A 24372-nucleotide genomic window follows, 5' to 3' on the forward strand; every position below is an offset into this window, starting at 1 on the left:
TGCACCGTGCAGTACATACTCTTTGTCATACTGTATGAATATTGGTTTATTTGGGTAGAAATATTATTTTTAAACGTTGAAGGAATCTCTATAAATAGCAGCTTTTAGGCGCTCACTCCGCCATTTTGTGTGGAGAGGCAGCCGTGTGCTGCATTGTTGATTTGTGCGCAGCGTGCATTTAGAATGTTATACTGTGTATGTAATTAAAATTTAAATTAAGTAACTAGAGTGAAGGGATTGCTTAGTAGATTAATTAAACATTCTGAGATTTACTGATAGTTGAAGTTTTATTTTTTCTTTGTTTGGTTTACACCGTCTGACGAGAAAATGAGTTACGGTAGGCCGCCACCCGATGTTGAGGGCATGACTTCACTCAAAGTGGACAACTTGACTTATCGGACATCGCCAGAGACGCTGCGGAGGGTCTTCGAGAAGTACGGCCGCGTCGGAGACGTGTACATCCCCCGTGACCGGTACACGAAGGAGAGCCGAGGGTTCGCCTTTGTTCGCTTCCACGACAAGCGGGATGCCGAAGACGCGATGGATGCCATGGACGGAGCTGTGCTGGACGGGCGGGAACTGAGGGTGCAGATGGCCCGCTACGGGCGTCCCCCGGAGTCTCATCACGGGCGCCGCGGAGGCCCACCCCGGAGGTACGGGGGATACGGCAGGCGAAGCAGAAGGTAATGCTGCTGCTGCTGAGATAGTTAGGGGGTTTAATAAATAGATTATGGTAGGGACTCGTGGCTAGAACAGAAACTAAAAGCAGGCGGAGCCGCGCTGGCGCTGAGAGTCGGTGTAAACGCGTAAAATAAACCCGTCGTGTTTCTTCTGACTTCAGTTGAAACTTTAACGCTGCGCGCTGTTAGTGCGCCAGCCCTCTGTCCGCCGGAGCCGCCGCGGATCTTGTTGCCTGGTGGCCGCCCTGCGCTAATAAGATAAGTGATCTCGGCAGCGTCTTCCTGCGCTCCCCGGTGCCCGAATGAACGGAGAGGGAGCCGAGGCCGCGGTTGGGTAGGTTAATATTCTCCCGTTTCCACAGCCCTCGACGACGACGACGCAGCCGCTCTAGGAGCCGGAGCCGATCCAGGTCCCGCAGCCGTTCCCGCTACAGCAGGTCGAGGTCCCGCTCCTACTCCCGGTCCCGCTCCCGTTCCAAGTCCAGGACCCCCAGAAGGAGCAAGTCCAAGTCTGTGTCCAGGTCCCGCTCCAGGTCGAAGTCCCGCTCCCGGTCCAGAAGCCGCACGCCGCCCTCCAACAGAGAGTCCAAGTCCAGATCGAGGTCGAAGAGTCTCCCCAAGTCCCCGGAGGAGGAAGGCGCGGTGTCTTCGTGAATGCACGGTAAATACTGCTGCGGGACTCCCGCCGGCACAGCCAGGAGGGGATGTTTGAGTTTTAATTATAGTGAAGGATCAGCATTAACAAATGTTCCACGCTCAGTAAGTAGCATGATGAAAGGGGGTAGCATTGGCAAAACTTTAATGTTTTAAGCATGACTGACAGTCACAACTTGCAGCAAACCTCTCCAACCTTTTGCACTCAAGTATTTTTCATAGTTACGCAACGGAAATTGAACTGACAAGTAACTTGTGGAATCGGGCCGTTTGTTTCCTCCCGAGATTGATGCAGGGTTGATCGGATGGCTGTTTGCCCAGTGAGCAACAGGTTGGAGAAAAGCTGATTATAGCAACTTTAGTGTTTTTAAATTAGACTTTGGGATATAATGGAATTTACATCAGGTCTGATGTAAATTTGAGGTTTGAAAGTGTTCCATTTCAGAAGACTAGTGGGGGGAGGGGGAAATTGTTAATTGCAGGAGTGATATTTTGCAGTATAAAGACTGGTTCGGAAGTAAAATATTCACCAAAAATGTGGAATTTTCTCCTCCAAGCTGCTGTTTCCTGTTTGCAAAAAAGGAGTTTGGGGCAGTTTGTGCAGTTAGAGGTTGTGTGATCCGCCCAGGGGCCGCCTCCTGCTGTTGGGGTATGCTTTGGAGCAGGTCGGTCACAGTCAGTAATGAGGTGGTGTTGAGGTACGTCTGCAGGACAATGGACAGAAGCCTTGCATTGTCCTCCAGGTCATGCGCTCATGACTGTGGGCTCACAGAATAAAGCAGGAGAGAAAAAAGGTTTGTCTGCCTACTTGTTCATGTCAGGGATGAATAATAGGTCAAATGAAGAGTTCTTGTGTGCCTTAAAGGTAGCACTAGGACTTCTTCAAACTAATTTAGCTGTTATATCAACCCCCATGCTCTTTCCAATGGCAAGCTCTTCATGTAACTCCCCATAAAGGAGATTACATAAGGAGCTACAAATCCTGTCTTTTAAGACTGCCCTCGTCATCTATCCTACAAATGTAGGATTGCTTGTGACAGTTTGACACCATGACAATTGTCATTAATGCAGTTTGCAGGAAATCCCAGTTAGATGTAGTTTATACCACATGTGGCATGACTAATCGCTCATTTGTGCACATGGAGGTAATTCAAGCTTTCAGTCTTTTGCCTCTTTTTGTCAATGTATCTTGGGCCCTAAGAGCATTTTAACTTGTATATTGTACATTAGTAACTTTTAATGCATCAAAATAAAGGTAGCTTAGCTGGAGGCTTTTCTATTGCTGTTGTCTTTTGCTCACGCTCTTCTCTCTCTCACTCTCTAGATTTTTCAGATGAGTGACAGACCCAACTGAGGACACCCCGTCGAAAGTATAGGCCTCAAAGACTGAGGACCACACACACACACCCCCCCTTCCCCCCCACAAGAGAAATTTGCTGGCTAAAAGGTTATTATTGTAACTTAGTCCCAAGGTTTTTAAATGCTTTTCTTTTGATTTAAGTTGCCTAGAAAATAAGGCTGATTTTTATTTTGTGCCATCTTTTCCAATTTCTTGTAATTCATTGAATAGGAAGAACTTCAGATACTTTATGGGCTTGTGTAAGTGAGGTAAAGCAAATTGTTTTTCTGTTTTAACATGATGTGGTGCTGAGGGTTTTGTTTTCCTCCATTTTGTATAGAATTTTTTCTTTGTAAAATTTTCACCTACAATTTTGGGGGATTTATCAAACTATAATTGGAAGTATAGCCCAGAGTATATAAAATGGTCTGGAAATTGCAAGTTTTGACATTGCAAAATTTCAATTGGTTCATATACAGAAATGAAATGTGCTAAACTCGGCAGGGTATTTTAGGGCAGAATTTAAATTAAATGCAATAAAGGACTAGTAATCTGGAACAAGTGCTTGACTAACTTTTTTTTTTTTTTTTTTTTTTTTTAATAAAACCAGTTTAAATTTACGATTAGCCCTGTTAAGCTAACATTTAAAAAGGCTGACCCAGCACTGATTTTGTTTTCATTTACTTGCAAGTTTTTTTTTTGTAAATGACAGTTTCATCTTATTGTGATTCTAATCTTTTCTCTTGTGTATTTTTTGTGCACTAGGCGCAGTTGTGTAGCAGTTGAGTATTGCTGGTTAGCTGTTAAGGTGGCGTGTTGCAGTGCAGAGTGCTTGGCTGTTTCCAGTTTTCTCCTGATTGCTCCTGTGTAACGATGCCTTGGCGTGCCGATGCATAAAATGGCTGCCGCAGATTTTCCTTTTGTAAAATGCCGGTCTGCTGCATTTCCTGACATGAAGGCCACACAATTACATGTTTTTCTTTTTCTTTTTTAATTGGAGCATACAGTGAGCACATCTTGCCGTTCTTATACACACCTTATGGGTTTTCAGTAATTGTAACTTCTGTTAAACTGAGAATGTAATTGCATTCTGTAGATCGCTCTTGGTGCATTCCTTTGCAATTCTTTCGCTTTAAACATTCTGTACTTATAACCACTGTTATGTGAATGCTATTAAAGTTTTTTTTTTTTTTGGTGTAACCCTCGTTTACCTGCTTTTTTTCAAGTTGCCTATTTTGAAATTCAGCTCTTCAGAACACCAAATTTTAAATGTTTCTGCATGTTTAAATCAAAATGGATGCTATATCGAAACTAGTATACCAGGAATACAATGATTTTAATAAAGGGGGTGGCTACATTTGCAGTTTGACTGGGTATAATTTGGATCTGGTGTACTAATTTATAAATCAAAAGTATCAATTTAGTGTGTAAAGCTTTCAATCTGTACTTAAAAGTAGAAATTGAATGCAGTTTCAGAGGTGTCCCAACTTTTTCTGAAAATTGGAGATGACCTAACTGAACAGTCCCACACATCTACAAAAAGCAATTGTAAGTCTAATCTTGGGTGGAGATTCACATCTTCACAGATAAAATACAATCAAAAACTTGGGTTTTCAGAAGGGTCTGCTTTCAGTCTGAGCCACTAAACTTTTAAAATGTATCCAACTTTAAAGCCATTGGAAAGGTTTAATGGTTTGTTAATTTCTGTAACTCAAGGATACAGCCTACCCTATAACAAAGCAAGTCCTGTGCCTAAGGTTTTGGTTTTTAGCATTTAATCTAAAATCTTACAAGTAGGCTAATTCATCTTTGGTACTTTGGAATAGTGTTTGTTTCCATGGTTTGTACCTTAACTGGAAGCTCCTCTTGAAATGAAAACTAGGAGCTATAAGTGTATTCCACAACCTGGAAAACCAAAGTCCTTAAAATTGAAATGTAGGCACCTATAATACTGCAGCATTCCAATATTAATACATTGTGCATTACATTAAGCTCTTTTAATTCCTTAGCAGAAGTAGAATTCCAAAGATGAGTTTCATAATAAAGGCAAATCCTCACACAGCTTCATTTAACTTCAAGGAGTATAGCCCTGAAAAGAAAGTCCAAACCTGGAATTTTAAAGTTGTTTACACAATCAGATATGTAGTTTTAAAACAAACTGGTTCACTGGTTAAAAAAATAACTTCTAAAGCTGTCCAATAGGACTATGAAAGTAAGGAAAAACACTGAGAGGAACAAAGACTTGAGGAACAGTAGGACATAACATGCTTGTAGCATTCAAATGGAAAGTGAAAGTTGAATTGCCAAGTTTTTTTTCTTTTCTTAATATACAGCAACACCTCATTCTGTTATCTGGAAAATGCTGTTGTATCCTTGGTCACTGTACCAGTCTTATGCTGGTAGGATAATATTCCAAATGGTAAGAGTGAAGAGTGAATACCCCTGTATTTCCAGAAAATTCAAAACACCTGTAAACGTTTGTATCAGAACATATACATATACAAGTCTGGTTTCCCATTTTATACCTGGTCAGGAAGTGGCAGTGAAATGTAATGTGACCAGTTACTGTCAACCTGAATTGAACTAGGGTAGCCATAGAGGGACATGTATACTGAGACTGGTTGCTTTTTTTTTTTTTTTAGATCTGTATAGAATCTTGAGGGCAGGCATGTGTATTTTTTGAAAGTTCAAAGTCAATTTTGCACATTTAACCTATTCACCCAACTTTCTACATCCCTGGTTTATATATAGCCCATCCACAGTCTCCTAAAAGTTGATAATTGCTGTGAAAATATTGTTATAGCCTTGCACATCAACAATACAGACCTTTACTTACACTTAGAAAATAGAGGTATTTGCTTACTCTTACAAGATACATTATACATTTTTGTTGTTAATATAGATATATACACATGTAAATGTCTTTACACTGTCCCCCCCGCACTCTCCTTCATTGTGATGATCATCATTTGAACAGTGTGACTGCCAGGCAGGGCCGATCCAGCCAGGCCCCCTTTATCAGCGGAGAATGTGTCTAGAGGAATGTGAACACACTGCATGTTCCACTTGTGCAGAAGGGCTTCTATGGACCAGTCTGCACTACAATATGGAGAAGAGAAGACTAAGTCCATATTCTTAAGTACAATGTAGGCATTAGTTATTAAATGATCCCTGCAGCCCTACAAGGCAATGAATGCAGCATGTAATCGATCACAAGCCTAGCTGTAATGTGAAGATATTGTATAATCATTAGTGTGACCATTTGGTACTACAGTCAGTTGTTCAGCAAGTAAGGATGGGGTTTTAAAACTTGCCCTTAAACTGAAATAAATGTCAATTGAGCATTACACCTTTGCTGAAGTAACTGGTGCCAAATTACTGCGTACAACAAACGGGTAGTACCGATCAAATTTTCTTTACCAATACTAGCCTGAGTGAACAACTGAATGTTGTTACAGGTTTGAGAGGTACTGAGGACTTCTATACAATTCATTTTAATAAAACAAAATGAATTGTGATGTGGGCATGGTACCCTTATTAAGTCATTTAGCATGAATAACTGCAAATACAAAATAATACAAGTGAATATTCAACAATACAGACACTGCATGGTGCAAGTTAAGTCATTATTATTGCTATGCTGGGTGATTTAGAAGGCCATTAAAAAGTGTCAAATTGTCATCCTAGGTATAAATGGTAAGTGACCAGGAAAAGATGCCTGGGGAGGTGCAGTGTTCCTCTTCCCAGTAGAAAGTTTTATAATGTGTTATACTAATATCACAAGGGTCTGACAGGAGTCGTGGACAGAATGCCATTGAGATCTTCTTTTGCTTTCCCTGCAGAATTGAGATCTGCATACTGGAGCTTACTAGCAATTGCAGTATTTGGCAAAATAATGTGTGTAGACAGTTTCTGTCTGTGTCTTACATCAATACTCACCTTCTCTCCTGGTAGGTTGTCCAGAATTGTACTTGAGGGTTTTTCCTCAGGAAGAAGGAGATGGTCACAAGGATATCTTCAAAATCTGCCCCACAAACAAACACACACACTGTTAATAAAGGAGTGGAGTTAGCTTGGCTTTTACTCTTCCTTAATAATGATAAATTACTAGGGGCTAAAACTGCTATACAGCCATTCAGTTCACACTACATGTCCTATATGGGGAAAAAGCAATGACAAATTCCGATAGTGTGAAATGTATTGCTGCTTGGCATTGAGGAAGTGATGTAATATACCATGTAAATAGTGATTAGGGATTTTTCATGTTAAGCCTTAAATGGAAAATCTGTCCTGCACATAGATTATTATTATTATTATTATTATTATTATTATTGTTATTTATTTATTAGCAAACACCCTTGTCCTTACAAAATACAAGAGCAATGCAAAGTGCAATACAGTGCAGTTCAAGGCATAATGCAATTTACAAATTCCAATTTACACAAGTGTATACGAGATATACAGTAAATAATATATAAGTCTTACATCCTAGATTGTAAAAGATGTTAAGTCACAGGTAAGAGCTAAGGGAAAGGGGGCATAGGGGAAATCAAAATAAACAATGCAAATAATCCATGCAAATGTAAAAATTCCCCTCAGTTATGTTTGTGTATTACTTATATATATATACAAAATAAACTGTTGGCATATATGTATTTTATGCATTTGATTATGTAGCACATATATATATAAAAAAGTATACATGCTAATGGTATTTTAATATGTTCTTACCTAGACATTTAACAGTTTAAAACATCTTTTAAAAAGCATTTTTTTCCATGAAAGAAAAAAAAAGAAATTTAAAAAAGAAGAGATGTTCCTATTTAAAAGCGAGGCTTGCCTTCTGGTTCATAGAAGACATCCGACCCGAGAATGAAGTGGAGTGTGGGAAGGAGCAGCATGTTGGGGGAGATCCTGCCCCAGGTGAGCCCCAGGACAGGGATGGAGGACAGGCCATTGACCTCACAGCTTCGCTGGCAGTTCTCCAGGCACTTTGGCAGCTCCGCGCTGTCTGAGAGAAGCACCTGAGCTCCACATTTGGCCGCCACCACACCAGGCAAGCTCACCCCAGCGCCTATCTACAAAAACACATCTTTAATTTTCCTTTTCTGCCGGTGTAAACATGTTTAGTGCTGGTCTGATGTACGTCGTTCATTAACGGTGCCACTTGAAGCATATTCTAAGAACAATCCATATGGCAACCACAGTGCTTGGATACAACACAGTCTTAATAATATAGCAAGCAGGACACAAATGGCAAGTTCTTGTCTATGGAACAGTGCCGTTGTAATTTAGCCTTACCCATTTAAATTAGTAACTTAAAGCATAGCATTTGGCATGACTGAAACTGGAAAAGCTGCAGCTCTGAGAGAAAGCCCCAAAGCCCAACAAGCCTAATTGGTTCAATTAATAAATTGGTTCAAATTAGTACTTGAGAGTTTAGGTGGAACCAAAATCAGAAGACACTGCAAGAGCAAGGCTGACCACCCATGACGGGGTTTCTAATGTGATCTTCCTAATGGGAACTTTCAGTTGCGTTCACCTCCAGGATAGTCTTTCCTCTGAGCTCCTCCCAGTGCCACCACACATACTGAGCCAGGACTACCGCACAGGGCCACACGTACATGCCATACTGGCCATCCAACACCTGGAACACACAAGCAGGTAGAAAGAGCAGCTATTAAAACAAAAAGAGCACCTAATGGCAACATAGGCCCTTTCCCACACAGCTTCCGTTGTAGTCACTGTGTGCTGTACAAGCTGACCTACATGCCTCAAACTGACTCAAATCACTGGCATAATTACTGGCATAAATCACCTACAGCCTAACAGGTTTGGATGCTAAATTTAGACAGTTTTTCATCAATCGCAGCTTGTATCTTGTAGCACACACAGTGCATCATGAAATTTGACGAAAAAGATTATTAAGTGAAATATAGTGACATATACATACAAAAAAGTGGTATAACATTAGTGCTGTCTACAGTTCCCTAGTTTTGATCATTTTTAGATAGGGTAATACATTTTAGGAATTCTCATAAAAAGAAAGATGGAAAAGTATTTGGAGGTAAAAACTATCTGGGCCTGGAGGGGGCAATAACTTGTTTGTATCAAGTACTTAATTGTACCATTATTTGCTCAATTAAATCAATTAAACATTGTTTGGAGCTTTAAGGAGGTGTGGGGGTTAAAGAGACTGACACATGTTTTGGAACATCTTGTCTCAGCCTATAAATATAATTCGGGCGTGACGTTTATAATCAGGTACATACATTATTTATTTCACGCCAGACATTTCATTAATTCCGTCGTGTAATTACCCGGGACTCGTCGATACAGAACGGGATTTGAAAATGTTCTTGTAATTGAAACTATATTGCAACGGCCGTTTAATTACCGTGTGGGCCAATTTGAAAAGATAAAAAGAACCCCCAAATATCGTCATTGTCCCTTCATCACTTGCCCATCATTCGCATCTATCCGTATTTTTTAAAGTAGCCATTTATCTCATCATTACAATACTTTGAATGGACTGCGTGTCGGAGTAATCAAGCTGCTCAAGGTTCCTTTAAGAATTGGATCAGAAATGATTCTAAGTTAGGATCATGCATGATTAAGACGTGATCAATCACAACGTTTAAAATACAAAAAACTGCAAATGATACATTTAAATGAAAAGGTAATCCAAATACCATGGCCTTTATTCCCACACATCCTCATGGGCTACTTTATATTATGATCACAGTCCTGGCAAGGTTATCAAGCCTCACAATGATTTATGTCGGTTGCTGGAGAACTTTAAAATCCCTGTATGTCCCAACGCGTCCCGGAATTACCGAACCAGGTGGCACCCTATCAGTTTTGCAAGGGACACTTAAAATAGGATTTAAAAGGGGAAAAGCTTAACACAGAAACCTCTGGTATGGAAACGGTCAATGCTTGGCGTTCGCTTTTGCCTTCTTCCTCTTCAAACGTAAATTCTTTCAGAGCAATGTTGAGATCCTCGGTCTCACTCATTTTATTGCACTTAAATCTAACATTCACCAAATCCAACAGGCTATAACACCCTCGGCGAATCGGGCTTGGGTGTTAGCGCTGAGCACCGCCATTGCAGATACTTAAAAACTGCAACTTGCGCTGAAGTCCATGTGCCGCTGGTGGTTAAAGTTCACTTCCGCGATCTGTTAACTCCGCCCACTGCCGTCGTCATAGCACGGGCGCGTGGAGCACGTGGGCTGCGAAAATATACTTAAACCTAACAAATCTGTAACTAAATCAATCTTGCTATATTTAATAATACAGTTACGTGTAACATTTAAGTTAATTGCCTTCCGGATGAGATTATATGAACACTATAATTCAGATTAGAAAATACTGTTATGAACTTGTAGCACACCCTGTTTTCACATTACATATACTGATATATAAGCTATAAATGTTATGATTAAATAGTTGTTGGTAGGAACTTTAGCTAAATAAATGATTAACGACGCAAACATCTAGTACTTCTGAGGTGTGTGTTCCTCAAGAAAACACACCACCGACGCCGAAATAAATACTTTTGCTTCTCCCAATATGGCGAGACCAAGCGCTGCACATTTAGCCGACTCTTATTCTGTTAAAGGGCATTTCCGTGACAACCAACCTTCAAACAGAAGGCAGGGCGAGCGCCCTCCAGACAGACCGGGTGCGATGGTCGACAGCCAATCATGTTTGCCGAACGGGGTACACACTAGCCGGTATCGACCAATCAGCGTCGTTGTGTAGTGCGGAAGGCGGGGAAAGAGCAGTAGTTTGGTTTCAACACAGAACCCGAGAGCAGTGGCGTGAAATTTCTAGAAATGAAATCTCTCCCGTTTTAACAGTAGTGCGATATCACAGCCGAGCAACTGTGTTAGTTAAACACCACAGAAAAGTGTCCATAAATACTGTAACTTCACGAAAGACTGTTCGGTCACCATTGTTTTCTTCCCAACACTGCGTCACTGAAACATTACTTGCCTTAGCCTACCTATTTTGGCGGTGCGAAGAATGAACCATAAAAGTAAGAAGCGGATTAAAGAAGCGAAAAGAAGCGCCAGACCCGAACTGAAGGACTCAGTAGACTGGACGAAACATGACTACTCCGAGCATTTCGATTTGTCACACCGGACAGTCAAGGTAACCCCCCCTGCCATGCTGTTTCTGCATTGGGATGTAACCACCTACTATACACACAGACTTGAGCTCTTTTTTTTGGGCAACACTTTCTCCGGACACATACAACCAGACACAGTAGTAATATCGTCATCTGGCCTGAGTTTTACTAGCATACCCTTATTTTTGAAGTTCACATGTACCCTACTGTATTGCATTGCGGATAAAAAAATGAATAAAAAAAGTTTCTTGCCGCGTCCTCTAGCTATATCGTGTTGCATCCTGCGATTGCTTTTCCAGTCCCACACATGAGAGGGTCTGTCTGATGTGGCAGGAGCGCCGTGTCTGCACTTGACCATCAAATTACTACAGCCGCCTAATTGACATACGTAACCAATCCATTCTCAGTTAACTGTGGTGTGTGATACGCAACTCTGTTTGGTGTAATGTATACACATGTCATCGGAAGCATGGGAAGACAAATGTCTGTGGTAATTGTTTCAGATCAAATAATCCGGAAAGTTATTGCGCATGTGAACATTTGCGTTTTACGTGGGTCAATCACAGACCTCCACTAGCAGAAACGTGGCCTAGAAATCAACGTTTCACGGGTTGGCTTTGTCAAAGATTTAACTGTAATAGGCCCGTTTATTTATTTCATTGAAGAGTTTATTACCTGCAATCTAGATCCATGCACGTAGAATTTCAACCTGTTCATTATCACAATATGAATTAATATTAATATTAAGTAGACCATTTAATGTATACTTTAAACCTATTTATTATTATTATTGTTGTTATTGTTAATAGTAGTAGTACTAATAGTAGTAGTAGTAGCAGCAGCAGCAATAGATAAGTGTCATGCTGTCTATTTTTTTAGGAAGAAGATTAGGTTTAGATGTGGAGTAATTCACCTCTTAGCTTATTTAACTTCTAGGTGAAAGAAACCACTCCACTGTTTTTACAGTACCAGTATTAACTTTATTGGTAGTTCAGACAGCATTATTAACTTATGAGCAATCATTCAGGATACGTATCCAGGATACAGGATGCTTATATGCAGTGTTTCTTAAATAATAAAGCTTTGTCATTTTATTTTATAGTTTATTTATTTTTGTAACTTAAATCTGCACAGTGTGCAACCTTCTTCCTGATGCTGTGCTGTGCAACAGGGCTTTTCTGACAGAGGGAGAGTTTCCTGTGAAGAGTCTTGTGAGAGCTTGCTCACGTTTTGCACGTACACTTGCCAGTCTCCTTGTGGGGGCGGCTATTAATACACTACAGCAGAAGAGCTGAAGCTTTGGGAGCAGAGCAGCACAGCACTTATTTTTATATTACATTGTTTATTTTTTGAAAAACACTTACTCTTAATAATTTTTGCTGCTGACTTTCAGAAATCAACATGCATTCATACGCGTTTAGATTAAACAATCAAATTAGGGCCTAGACCAAATAAAAAACGTGGACCAACAGGCGAAGTTGAAATTACAAAACTGATGGGGTACTGGTTCTAGTCAAGGTCTACGATTAGTTTTTTTCCCCCAGTTGGGTTTGCTTATTCCCATTTCCTTGCAGTGATACAGCCCCTAGGTGAACAAAGTGAGGGCAGATGAAATGTTCTCTGACCCTACTGTCTATCATGATCCTCAATTCACACCTGAGCTCTTCATCAGCAGACATTAGCTAGTCTGGCTGTTGCAGGACTGAGCTGTACCGGAATAATTTCTGCTGAGACACAACTTTAAAGTGACCTGTGTTCTCTGGGCCTGAGAGTCCATGTAGGCCTAGCGTTTCTTCCACTAACTCATAAATCATCTGGCACTGCTATGGTGTCTCCTGCCTCATTTAGCAACACACAATATTAAAAGACTGTATGACTGTGTTTTTCAATTCGGACCAATGTAGTCATATTTTTAAAAAGTACGTCACTCCTAGTGCCCTCCTAATGACACCGCTCTAACTGTAATGCATTGATTCCAGGACAATGTGGAGCGGTCTGATAGCCTGCAGCTGAGCCCGGAGGACTTCATTGAGCGCTATGAGAAGCCTTACAAACCAGTCGTGCTGCTCAATTGCCAGCACAACTGGCCCGCCCGGGAGAAGTGGACCCTGGAGAGACTGAAGCGCAAATACCGCAACCAGAAGTTCAAGTGCGGCGAGGACAATGACGGCTACTCAGTCAAGATGAAGATGAAGTACTACGTGGAGTATCTGGAGAGCACGCGCGACGACAGCCCCCTCTACATCTTCGACAGCAGCTTCGGGGAGCACGCCAAGCGCCGCAAGTTGCTGGAGGACTATGAGGTGCCTATCTTCTTCCAAGATGACCTTTTCCAGTATGCGGGGGAGAAACGCAGGCCTCCTTACAGGTAAGATCAGTCGCAGTGATCACATGTGAAGTTTTAGGTGTTAAATGAGGTTGAGATATTTTTGCTGGAGCATGGTGGTGGTATTTTCCAAGATGTTGTTCACGGTTTAAGAAACCCTAACATATAGTGCTCTACATATAACATACACTGCTCTACAACATTAATAGGGTAACAGCATCAGTGCAACACTTAATCTATGCATTACAATTAAAAGCAACTAAAGGTATAGGAGAAGATCAGAAATGGTCAGAAAGGTGGTATTCACCTTCAAAAGTCGATACTCACAGGAAGCTCCTTCTATCACTGTTGGGCAAGAGAGGAGAGAGAGCGCTAAAATGGTTCCATCATTCCATCCATTGTTCACTTCTGCCTTTAATGTTATTGTCTTAATTCATTCCCACTGCATGGCTGTGTTAGTCTCTTATCTATACCCCCTTTCACACTAGCATCCTCTTCCTGGGTCGAGCATCCCTACCCAGGTTACCACACAGTGTCAAGGGGGTTGGCCATGCGGCTTTCACACTACAATTTTAATAAGCAGGTAAGATCTACGATCACTGAAGAAAGGACACAGTGTGCTCTGTCCAAGTCATCGCTGGCTGACCCTCCTCCTGAGTCAATCCACTCACCCGTGTGTGTGCTTTCGGAAAATCAGAACCTTGGTGGCCCAAATTATGTCAATGACCCAAGTTGGTGTGCTAGTGTGAAAGGTACTGGTGGTGAGGCTGCCCTCTAAACGCTGTTCGAGAGCGTGCAGTAAACTGTCCTGCCCAAGCTCCCGCAGCTACAGCCTGTGTTGTGTCCATCCGGCAGGTGGTTCGTGATGGGCCCAGCACGCTCTGGCACCGGCATCCACATTGATCCCCTGGGCACCAGCGCCTGGAACGCCCTGGTCCACGGCCACAAACGCTGGTGCCTGTTCCCCACCCACACGCCCCGTGAGCTCATCAAGGTCACCCGCGAAGATGGAGGCAACCAGCAGGACGAGGCCATCACCTGGTTCACTGTCATCTACCCCCGCACACAGCAATCCAACTGGCCACCTGAGTTCAAACCGCTGGAGATTCTACAGAAGCCCGGGGAGACGGTCTTCGTCCCAGGTCAGCTCTGCTTCTCACTTGTCCTATTTTCTGTTGATGCCTGGCTATGTCCCTCACTGTATTATTTCAGTGTTAATCCAGAAGCTATGACCAAAGAGCATACAGTGCAATAAATCCCCCTGAGCTTGATTAAGTCTGTCTGTCTTAAATCTTTTCCTGCAGTCAGGCTGCCACATAGCACTACATAGGTATTCAGATTGGCCACAGCACACCTCAGGTTGTCTACCATTCAGAGGGCAGTTGTTGCTGTGAATGGGGTTTTATGCTAAATCACTGCCTTGCTTGTGATGTGAAGTGCTATTCAATGCCAGTATTGTGAGTGTGTAGAATATATGTTAAGTTTGTTGTTAACGTGGGTGGAAGTGTCTTAGCTGCTGGAGCTGTGTGGAATTTAACCTCATATCTTAGCTGCTCAGTCTTATTGTCTGCTAGGAACTTAGGCCAATAATTTGAAGTATGCTTTGACAGGTATTGAATGGGCTGGATGTGCTGCTGTGCATATCTTAAGAAAATGAGAGGATAATCACCAATCACCTAAAATAAGTCCCAAGGTCATGCATTTCATATCAGTTTCACATATTTATTTTTCACTTAGAAATTTATATAAAGTCAGTTTTCTGCCTGTTTTCAGTCATGTCTTATGGGAAATGCCACTCATAGCCTAATCAATTATAATATTATACTGACTGAGTAATAATATGTTATACCTCTTCTCATTGCCTTTGACATACAGGTGGTTGGTGGCATGTGGTTCTCAATCTGGACACAACTATCGCTGTCACTCAGAACTTCGCCAGCACCACTAATTTCCCCATCGTGTGGCACAAGACCGTGAGAGGCAGGCCCAAACTCTCCAGAAAGTGGTACAGGTACAGATCATCTTTCACTTTAAAGATGTTTCCAGCAAGGAAGGTTGTACTATTAAACTAATAAACTTGCCACTGGTATGAGTGCTACAGTTGTGGGTAGGGCATGTGGCGTGAAGTGTTATTATCATCATGATCATGTGGTAGTAGTTGGATATTCAAAATTTTTGCTGTCCGTGGGGATGTCTGGAACCTGTCCCTCACAGAAAACAGGGGATAAGTGTATGTTCAACCGTATCATGTGGGGATTCTGAAAAGCAATTCAATTTTATATTATATTTAAACTTGGTAGATTATTTATAATTCTGCATTCCCTACCCATCTTATCTCTTAAGTTGGTGAGTTTAAAATGTATTTATTATTTTTAAAATACAACAATCCAACTAACCAGGATTGTTCTGAAGAGGTTTTGTTTTCATTCAAAAAGTTACACACATGCAGGCATGCTGCAAGTTAATTCCTCAATCAAGCCACTTGCTCTGCATCTCTGCAGAGTGCAATTTAAAGAGCAATCCCTCTCAATGAGAAGTAGTTATTAATACAATAATTTGCCATCAGTTCTCTGCGAATATACTGTGAAATGGATGTGGATTCACAATATGCAACATAGCTTTCCGGGCAGGTGGGGACCGCAGAAATAACTGTTGAAATCTACCAAACTAACTTATTTTATTGGCTTTATATGAGACATTTGCCACAAGTAGACATTCAATGTAGCAGCTTCCTGAGTCTCCCCTGTGTTGCTATGACCCAGGATTCTGAAGCAAGAGCATCCTGAGCTGGCGGCACTGGCAGATGCCGTAGACCTGCAGGAGTCGACGGGCATCGCTTCAGACAGCTCGAGCGACTCGTCTTCCTCATCATCCTCCAGCTCCTCGGACTCGGACTCGGAGGTCAGTCTGCACGGTGCCCCGCCCACCATCACCCAGTTTGTCTCTGCCCAGTGCCGAATGGCAGGCACAGTAGGGTAGTATTGCATGTTATAGCGAACATTCGATACTTTTTGGATATTAAAAAAAACTAAATGGTTCGATACTTCTGCCTAATGTATGAAACGTCATCATGATTGATAGAATCTAGTCAGTTTAGTAGTTTCTCTGAATTAGCTGGAGCTTTTTATTCAGGTGCTTAACTTTTCTATGCATATTATTATTTATATTGTAGACATTTAGTTTATAGTGTTTATACAATCATATAAGTGTAGATAACAGTATAATAATATGTGTGCTTATATGTATTTAAACATTACTGTAAACATTTATTCAACATAGATAGACAACAGTGTTAAAATCCATATCAAAGTTAGAAATCACAGCAGACTCCTTCCATAACTCTGCTGAGCTAATGACAACTGGAAAATAAATGAAAAAATACCACCTAGTTTTCTAGCACAATTCCTCAGTAGTCGACCACCAATACAATGGGGACCAGGACTTTACCTGAGAAATGTGTACACCTTAGCCTCATCAACCTTAAACTTACAATCTGAGACCCTTTTCCTATACACACAGAGTTCTTCTGTAAAATCAGAACTGTTAAACCTTGAATAAAATGTATTTAGTTACTCTGCAAGATTAATATCGGCTTTATCAATTTTCCTAATTTTCTGCATCCCTACCAGAGACTTACCCCCTATTCACACTCTGTTTGTTTCAAACAAACTCGCTTCAGTTCGTTGCTGTGATACAATGTATCAGTGTGCTTGTGTTCACATTGCAGTAATCAAGTGAGCTTGGTTTATTTTGTATAGATAAAACATTGGAACCAAACAAACCTAGTGTGAATAAGCCCTTAATCCCCTTCCCAGACCACATGTGAATTACCTTTATTCAACTCACTCTCCACTTTCTTTCTTAGTTCTGCCACCTGTATCCCTCTTTTTACACTTTTGTGGACCACCTGACTGAATATTGTCCCCCTGATAAAAAGTAATCATCTTCTGGTTAAGAACACTTTATATTTAAGATATTTAGTAATCCAGGGTTTATTCATGGGGTATCGCCATATTTTCACAGAAAGTAATATAACCTGTAACTGTATCAATCAGATCATCTAAATCAGCACAAAGAGTCTTTAAAAATGTCCCAGTCCGTGCATTCGGTCCAGACCAGAACGCTGATGCTAGCATGCAGCTCAACCATTTAATTTTTTAGAGACTGAACATTAGTGAGTGAAGTGTCAGAAATAAAAAATACTTATTGCCATAAGAGAACTTCAGACTTCAAACCAAATAATCAAAGACCACGTGGAACGTTACCTGACTTGTCAAACCACGTAATAGTGTTATATTAGTAGTTCAGTATATAATGAAGGATGTGTAAGGGGTTTCTAAAATTCTTAGCAGACACCAGTCAATATGTAATAAGTTGATAAAAGCAAGTACAGTATTCCCAGTACAGAATTTTAGTACCCCCCCAGAGATGAACAATGGGGCGTAAGTAAGTGGGTAAACCATGTTGAAATCAAATCATACATATGGAATTAACAGATGCGTGAGTTTATTTATTGCTATTGTAGTTGCGTGTGGTTTGTGACTGGAAAGTTATCACCCTTTATTGGTGATTGGTGGTCAATCAATTCCCTGTGACCACATTTCTTCTTTTTTCACTGATTTATAGATACTCAAAAAAAGCAAATAACCATACACATCACCAACTAAAATAATTATGAAGTATCCCACTAATACAAAGAAAATGGTATGAACTCATCCATTACATTATAAAGGAATTAAAAACATATAGACAGTAACAATATAGTATAAAGAGAGGAATAAAAGCAAAATACGAGAGTTGATTATCTGATCTAATCTTGTGTTTTCTTCTGGAGGCTATAAGCTACTGTAGACTCTCTAATCATTTTTTTTTATGAAGCTGTGGAGGTGAGCTGGTGCCATATACACCATATGCAAGACTTAATCTGTATTAACACTAGAAGCACTGAGCCGGTCAATTTGACCTATTTGCATATTAAAATTTGAATTACTCTGTGTTCCTAAATACACTGCGCATACCCGTTCGTGACTTTTCCTAAATATATGTATTAAACATGCCTACAGTGTTTTTGCTGGATAAACGCGAAAATAAATAAGTTATAGACACATTTACCTAGAATAGCCAAAACTGGGTTATTTTGACTGGTCATTTACATAATAATTCAAATATAACGCATAATCCTGCCTTCCCTTTACAATAGAGTCAGTCTGGCGCTCAAGTGGTGATCTCTACCTGTCTACAGTCTTTCATGTGCTTGAAAAACACATGCATTGTACAGCATTACAGGTGTTTTCTTACAAATGTAGACAGATTGAGTGGATACAGTGATTACCCACAAATAAACATGGATTGGAAACGGAGATTGAGGAGAGCTCGTTTAGACATGCCGTGATGTGAACATGACTGATTCAGGGGCATCAGTGATACTGGCAATGACAGATCAGTTGTGGGTTTGTGCCAGTGCTGTGAAAACACTGCGAGTGAAATGCAGGTCCAAATGGCACCGAGTGCTTTTACTCCACTGATCAATACGCGATGCTACTGCACAGTACAGAGTGCAATAGCGCAGCACATCACACGCAAAATAATGATTCATGGACATTATCAGCAGAGGAGCATTTATTGTGAAGCTATATATTCGTGGAGTAAAAGTGTTGACCTGGAGAGGCTGTCAAAATGCAGTGTGAGGTACGAGCTCATGCAGGGAAAGTGGAGAAACTGTCCTGTGTGGACTGTACGAGCTCAGGTATGCAGCCTAAATATAGTAAATTGCTTCTTGAAATACAAAGCTACAGTGAATAAAAGCAGTGTATGTTGAAAACGTTTACTTTAGTGTACAATTATGTTTTGATAAATGCAATAGTTATTTGTGAACTATAAAATATTGCTTTTGAGTATTATTCCAATATTTAAGTTTCATTCTCTTATTGTATGCCATTTTTGAGCTTTTTGCTCATTGTAGGCTATATAGTTATTCATGTTTTGACTGCAGTGTGTGAGTTTAGTGCGTTGTTATTTATAGCAATATTAATGTTTTATGATCAAATTTCAATTTAAATACTACATTTGTGCTATGTAAATGTTGGATTTGAAGTTCATGAATAAAACTTCTGAGTTATATACGATGGTTTGCCTTTGATTGTCATATTGCAGCTGTTAAAGAGCTATCGGTGACCGGTACAGTGACTGGCTATGGCGCTTGAAGGTACTTCTAATTGAAATGTCGTCAATTCTAGAGTTAAGGAGCAACTTTCATATGAATGCCAGTACTGCCACAGCTCTGTGTACTGTGTTGACTAGGAAAAAGTCATCAGTAGCGGTGTGTGTTTAATGACATCTTGTGGCTTTAAGTGTGCTCTTCATAAAACAGAGGCTGTGTTGTATGGTCTTCTGAAGAGATGTCAATAAGATTGTTGTGCACAGTGTAAGAAAGGCACCTCTTTATCCTGCTAAATCAACCCATTGGCTTCTGGGTTATTGCATCAGATTTAAACATTGATTGAAACTTGTAATGCAATTAAGATTTCTAAATGGAATTTCAGCATTTAGAAAATTAATTAATTTATTTGTTTATCCTCAAGTTATGGAAAATTAGTATCCGCATAATGGCGAGATTTGCCTATTAGAAACTAAGTCAAAGGGAGTCATAAATCAATGCTATGGTTTGGTACTCTCAAGAAGCACCCAGGGATCTAGATGGTACCCAAGTAAATTAGAGTTCTAGCTGAGTGTCAGTGTATTACTCTAATAGGACAAACTAGGATATTATACAAGCTCCAGTCTGCTTGACAGGAAGTAAAACTTAATCCCTTTATCTGTCTTACACTCTCTCTGTTGAGGTTCTGTACTACCTTAACCTGATTGGTTTCATGAAATGTATTCCATTAGCATATAAGAAGTGCATTACCACTCATGTATAAAGAAAATGATTATTGCTTTTGATGCAGTTTATTGTTTACATGTTTAAGCAGTGTCCGCTTTCATTCTAGTTTCAAATGTATTTTGTTCTTCAAAATGAAGTCAGCCTCCAGTAGGTTTCCACTGCAGCAGGAGTGTCAGGGGAAATGTTTGTACAGCAGCAGCAATGCTGAGTGACTGACGGCCGGTTTGTTTTTGCAGTGTGAGTCGGGCTCAGAGGGAGATGCCATGACACACCGCAGAAAAAAGAGGAGAACCTGCAGCATGATGGGAAACGGCGACTCCACCACTCAGGACGACTGCGTGAACAAAGAGCGCAGCTCGTCCCGGTGACACCCCCCCGCTACCACCAGGAGGCACAGTGAGAGCGGGATGTGTCGTCTCTGTCTCCCTGAGAGAAAGCAGTCTCAACCTGCTGCTCACTGCAGACTGCAAAGCACACGGTTTTAAACTTTTGCTTCTTAGTCTTTTAATGAGAGGTTTGCCTAGAAACTATGGTCCTGTTTGTATGACAGAACCCACGGTTTGTTGGTGTTTCAGCCCTGATGATGATTCAAATCAGTGCTTTTTTTTTTTTTTTTTCTTGACACAATTTTTTATATTGAAAACAAAACAAAAAATGTGAGTGATATCTTTTTTTTTTTTTTTTTTTTTTTTCTCCCACAAAACAAACTTCCAACCTGAACATGTTGAGGATGAATTGTTAGTGGCTTTTACAAAGCTATTTACGAACGTAGCGCATGTTGCTCTAAGAGTGAGTAGTGTCTTTGAAGGACATGTCTCCTGTCAGTGTTCCTGTGGTGAATATCTTACAAGTACGACTGAAACGGATGGCAGATAATCCTGGGGTTAAGCCGCCTGCTCTGTACTATAGTGCCATCTAATCTCCACAAGATGAGCTTCTAGGATTCGTGGGGGGTTAGCAAGATGCATAGAAAAAATACATTATCAAATCACAGCCATTTGTTTAGGCCAATGGTTTTCAGTCCTTTCCTGGAGTACCCCCTGCCCTGCTGGTTTTTGTTCCAACAGAGGTCTTAATTGCTTAATTGAATCATTAATTGACCTAACAAAGCAATATACCATTCAATTAAGTTATTAAGACGTAGGTTGGAACAAAAACCAGCAGAGCAGGGTGTACTCCAGGACCGGTTTGAAAACCCCTGGTTTAGGCAATTATTTGAAATGGGATGATTTAGCAAGGTTTGCCCCCATGCAGAACTTGCCAAGTTACTCTGCAAATTGAAAAATTACAGATGGATCAGTAATTCTGTGAATGACTTTTTGGAAGGGAGGGATGCAATTGTAGCTGATAAACAAGCAATGAGTTTTCTCTTCAAGTGTTTGCTTTGCATATCATTTTTGTTTGTTGGCTTTTTTAAATATTTTCAAAGCATTTTTCTTGAATGCACTTGGAGTGGTTAAGTCTAAATTGTCAGCAATTTTAAAATACCAACTCTGTAGACATCCTGCAAGCTTGAACCTAAATATTTTTTGCAGAGACCTGGAACATTTTCTTCATATGTAACTGAACTAAACTGCTGCCATCCATTCAGTTTGCTTGTCCTCTGAGCAGATAAAGCACTGGTGATTTGGCAATGTAATGCCAACCGTCTGTCCACAGTTATCCTCCTGCATTTCCATTCAAAGCACATTTGGAATTCCTCAGTTTTCTGGATATGAGTATTCTAAATAAGTATTCTGAAGTATGTGTATACAAGAATACACATGTGATTCTTGTATACATTATAGTGGGACATATTGGGAACATTCTTCATGTTTGTTGGACATTACAGTTGCCCCAGTCTCATTCTGGCCACACAATGCAAGTTTATTGTTAAGTAAAAGTCACTTAAGATGCATGAGATGGTATGGTTACAAAAATCTCAACTGGTGGATTTCAGTTTTGTATCATAGAAGAGTTGTAGCCAGCTATACAATACAAATGCATGCCTCAATAGTAGTAATTGTATTCCGTTTCCAGTTGCAATACTGTATATGTGAAAGTGAAAGGTCATTCAAAACTGAATTAATTACAGGGTTCGAAGATCTGGAGCACCTGTTCGTGATGTCTTTGGCCAATCACGTTGGAAAGACAAGTTCACACCACCCCCACTCGTAGCCAGGTGTTAATTTAACCTAGTTTCATTTGCTGATTCAAAGCTATCTTAACATTCCTCATTTTATTCAGAATACTAAAATTAAGAAGACTGGGGATTCTATTCCCAATACTGTAATGCATATTTAAAATGCTGAGTAATGATGATTAATTTGGGAACACAAGCTTGTGTGTAACCATACTGAATATGCAGAGTTATCAGTGCTGACTACACAGGAGGGCAGCAGGCACACTGGTCCACATCTGAAAATCAGTTCTTAAGCCAAACCCTTTTCCTATACGAATAACCAAAACTGTGGACTTCTTTACCCAGGTGTGACTGGTTGATGTGCAGATCATGACTGAATTAAGTCACGTTTTCTCACATTGATCAGTATGTAAAAGACTCTTATGAAATTAATCATGAAATTAAGTTAAATTTAAATATTCAATACTAATAATTTAATTTAAAAAAAGTATATATATATATATATTTTACTTTGGTTAGTTGTAGCCATTTGTAATTATATATATATATATATATATATATATATATATATATATATATATATATATATATACGTCTTTAGTGGTCTGTAAAAATCGGTTTGCAGAAAAGGTTTCCAGTTTCAAGCCAGGATTTTGTCTAAATCAAGGACTAGAACACTTAAAGGAAAGTGAATGCAGATGCTTTCTATGTAGTTGTGCTGCACTATTAGCCATAAACCATACATTTGTATACTTCCCCCCTCACATCTTAAAGTTTCACATTTCATAATTTAAATATATTTTTTGTTTGTGTTCATTAAGTAACTTTTGAAGGCAAAAATCAGAACTGTCTTGAGGAAATGAATACTTAACATTGAGAGAGAACTCTTGTGACTTGCATATATTTTTGGTTAGCCCCATTACGGCATTGGATGGCATCTGTGTAGTATAGTGCACTGCAAGTGGTTTAGTATTCTTATCAACTGTAAAAGATGTAGCAACATCATGAACATAATGTGTAGAATCCACCATTTTAGAGATACTTGCTAGACTCACTCACAACATCACAAAGTAAAGACCTTGAATTATTTGATAAGATGTTTTGGCATCCTTGTGCTTGGGAGCAATGTGTGAGGAATGTATTGAAGTACCTTGACTTGCCTGAGGCTGGGAACAATATCAGGACAATATTCCATCTGTCAATAAGGACACAAGTTTTCTCAGCCTTTGCAAAGAATGAGAGAGTCTTTGCCCTTAATCTACAAGTATACTTATGCATATTCAAGTATGACTTCATAAATACTGTTGAATTTTGCTAAAAGGACAAGAAGCACAAAGGCATGCAATCCTTTGTCTAGCACAGTTAAAGTTGAACTGTAATTTTTATTATTTTGTAATAATCGTTCTGAAAAGATCCTTCCCCACGCAACAGATTTTATAATGGTGGAATTACCTCACACACAGGGTGAAATGTGACATTCCTTGATCGTATTCAGTTCGCATAAAGAATAAAAGTCTGAAGGTGGATCATGTAATCATGTGATACATTTGTAAGAGCCCACATTCGTTTAATGTTCTTTCTGGAAAAGGAGGGATACATAGAAGTGTGTTTATTCCTGAACTTATCTCTCAGTTTTTTGAGAGCTGTAATCTCTTTGCATTGCAGAATCTGTCAGCTCTTAACTTCAGTCACAACCCTTAACAATAATGTTTGCTTACTCTGCATATCAAAAAGGATTAGTTCCTTTCAAGAAATGTTGTGTGTTTATTAGCTGAATCAAAAAAAAAATCGAACCTTAACATGACTGTTCGGAAATCAGTCTCAGTAAATACTTATTAAATGATTTGAAATTATGCTATAATGAGGACCTGCAGCACACCCAATTAGGTTTCTTTATCCCTGATTTATTATTTCTTTCTTCCTTTCTGGAATTTGAGCTGCACATTCACTTGTTGGTATAGGGTTTAATGAGTGATAAGAGGGAAGTATTGTCTAATGAAATTCTAAGTATTCCAAAAAGGAACGAATTCTGCTAGAAAACAATTAATTAAACCAGTCTGCCTATTTTATTATCAGTGAAAAACATTTGATGCATTTCTCGATTGTTTGTTGGTTTGTTTGTTTGTTTTGTATGATGTAAACTCTGATCTATTTAAAGTGAATTTACCTTTTTCACCAGTCTTGACCCTTTATGTATTACTCCTGAATGAAAATGCACAGTGTCATTTCCC

At 39.9% G+C, this 24372-nt stretch overlaps 3 protein-coding genes across 7 annotated transcripts; 2 read left to right on the forward strand and 1 right to left on the reverse strand.

The window, feature by feature from the left end:
* Positions 1–92: 92 nt before the first annotated feature.
* On the forward strand, positions 93–4030 carry srsf2b (serine and arginine rich splicing factor 2b). 4 transcript variants are annotated; one of them, XM_066704807.1, is made up of 5 exons: positions 93–683; positions 1043–1341; positions 1892–2128; positions 2659–2781; positions 3439–4030. In XM_066704807.1, the coding sequence occupies exons 1-2, from the start codon at positions 328–330 to the stop codon at positions 1332–1334; spliced, it is 648 nt and encodes a 215-aa protein (XP_066560904.1). In that variant the 5' UTR covers positions 93–327; the 3' UTR covers positions 1335–1341; positions 1892–2128; positions 2659–2781; positions 3439–4030. The 4 variants fall into 4 exon arrangements, with proteins under 4 accessions (XP_066560904.1, XP_066560903.1, XP_066560902.1 ...); XM_066704806.1 differs by having other exon boundaries at positions 1892–2781; XM_066704805.1 differs by lacking the exon at positions 1892–2128 and having other exon boundaries at positions 94–683.
* On the reverse strand, positions 3648–9988 carry mettl23 (methyltransferase 23, arginine). Of its 2 annotated transcripts, none has more exons than XM_066704803.1 (5): positions 9589–9982; positions 8216–8320; positions 7514–7751; positions 6613–6697; positions 3648–5772 (listed from the first exon to the last, which is right to left on the reverse strand). In XM_066704803.1, exons 1-5 carry the CDS (start codon positions 9688–9690, stop codon positions 5598–5600), a joined length of 705 nt encoding a protein of 234 aa, XP_066560900.1. In that variant the 5' UTR covers positions 9691–9982; the 3' UTR covers positions 3648–5597. The 2 variants fall into 2 exon arrangements, with proteins under 2 accessions (XP_066560900.1, XP_066560901.1); XM_066704804.1 differs by having other exon boundaries at positions 5682–5767; positions 9589–9988.
* Positions 9989–10456: 468 nt separating this feature from the next.
* On the forward strand, positions 10457–22639 carry jmjd6 (jumonji domain containing 6, arginine demethylase and lysine hydroxylase). Its single transcript, XM_066704809.1, has 6 exons — positions 10457–10833; positions 12790–13178; positions 13992–14278; positions 15012–15147; positions 15899–16037; positions 20256–22639. Exons 1-6 carry the CDS (start codon positions 10705–10707, stop codon positions 20385–20387), a joined length of 1212 nt encoding a protein of 403 aa, XP_066560906.1. The 5' UTR covers positions 10457–10704; the 3' UTR covers positions 20388–22639.
* The last annotated feature ends 1733 nt before the right edge of the window (positions 22640–24372 follow it).

Source organism: Amia ocellicauda, chromosome 5 (assembly GCF_036373705.1).
Source record: "Amia ocellicauda isolate fAmiCal2 chromosome 5, fAmiCal2.hap1, whole genome shotgun sequence".
NCBI classification, from domain to species: domain Eukaryota; kingdom Metazoa; phylum Chordata; class Actinopteri; order Amiiformes; family Amiidae; genus Amia; species Amia ocellicauda.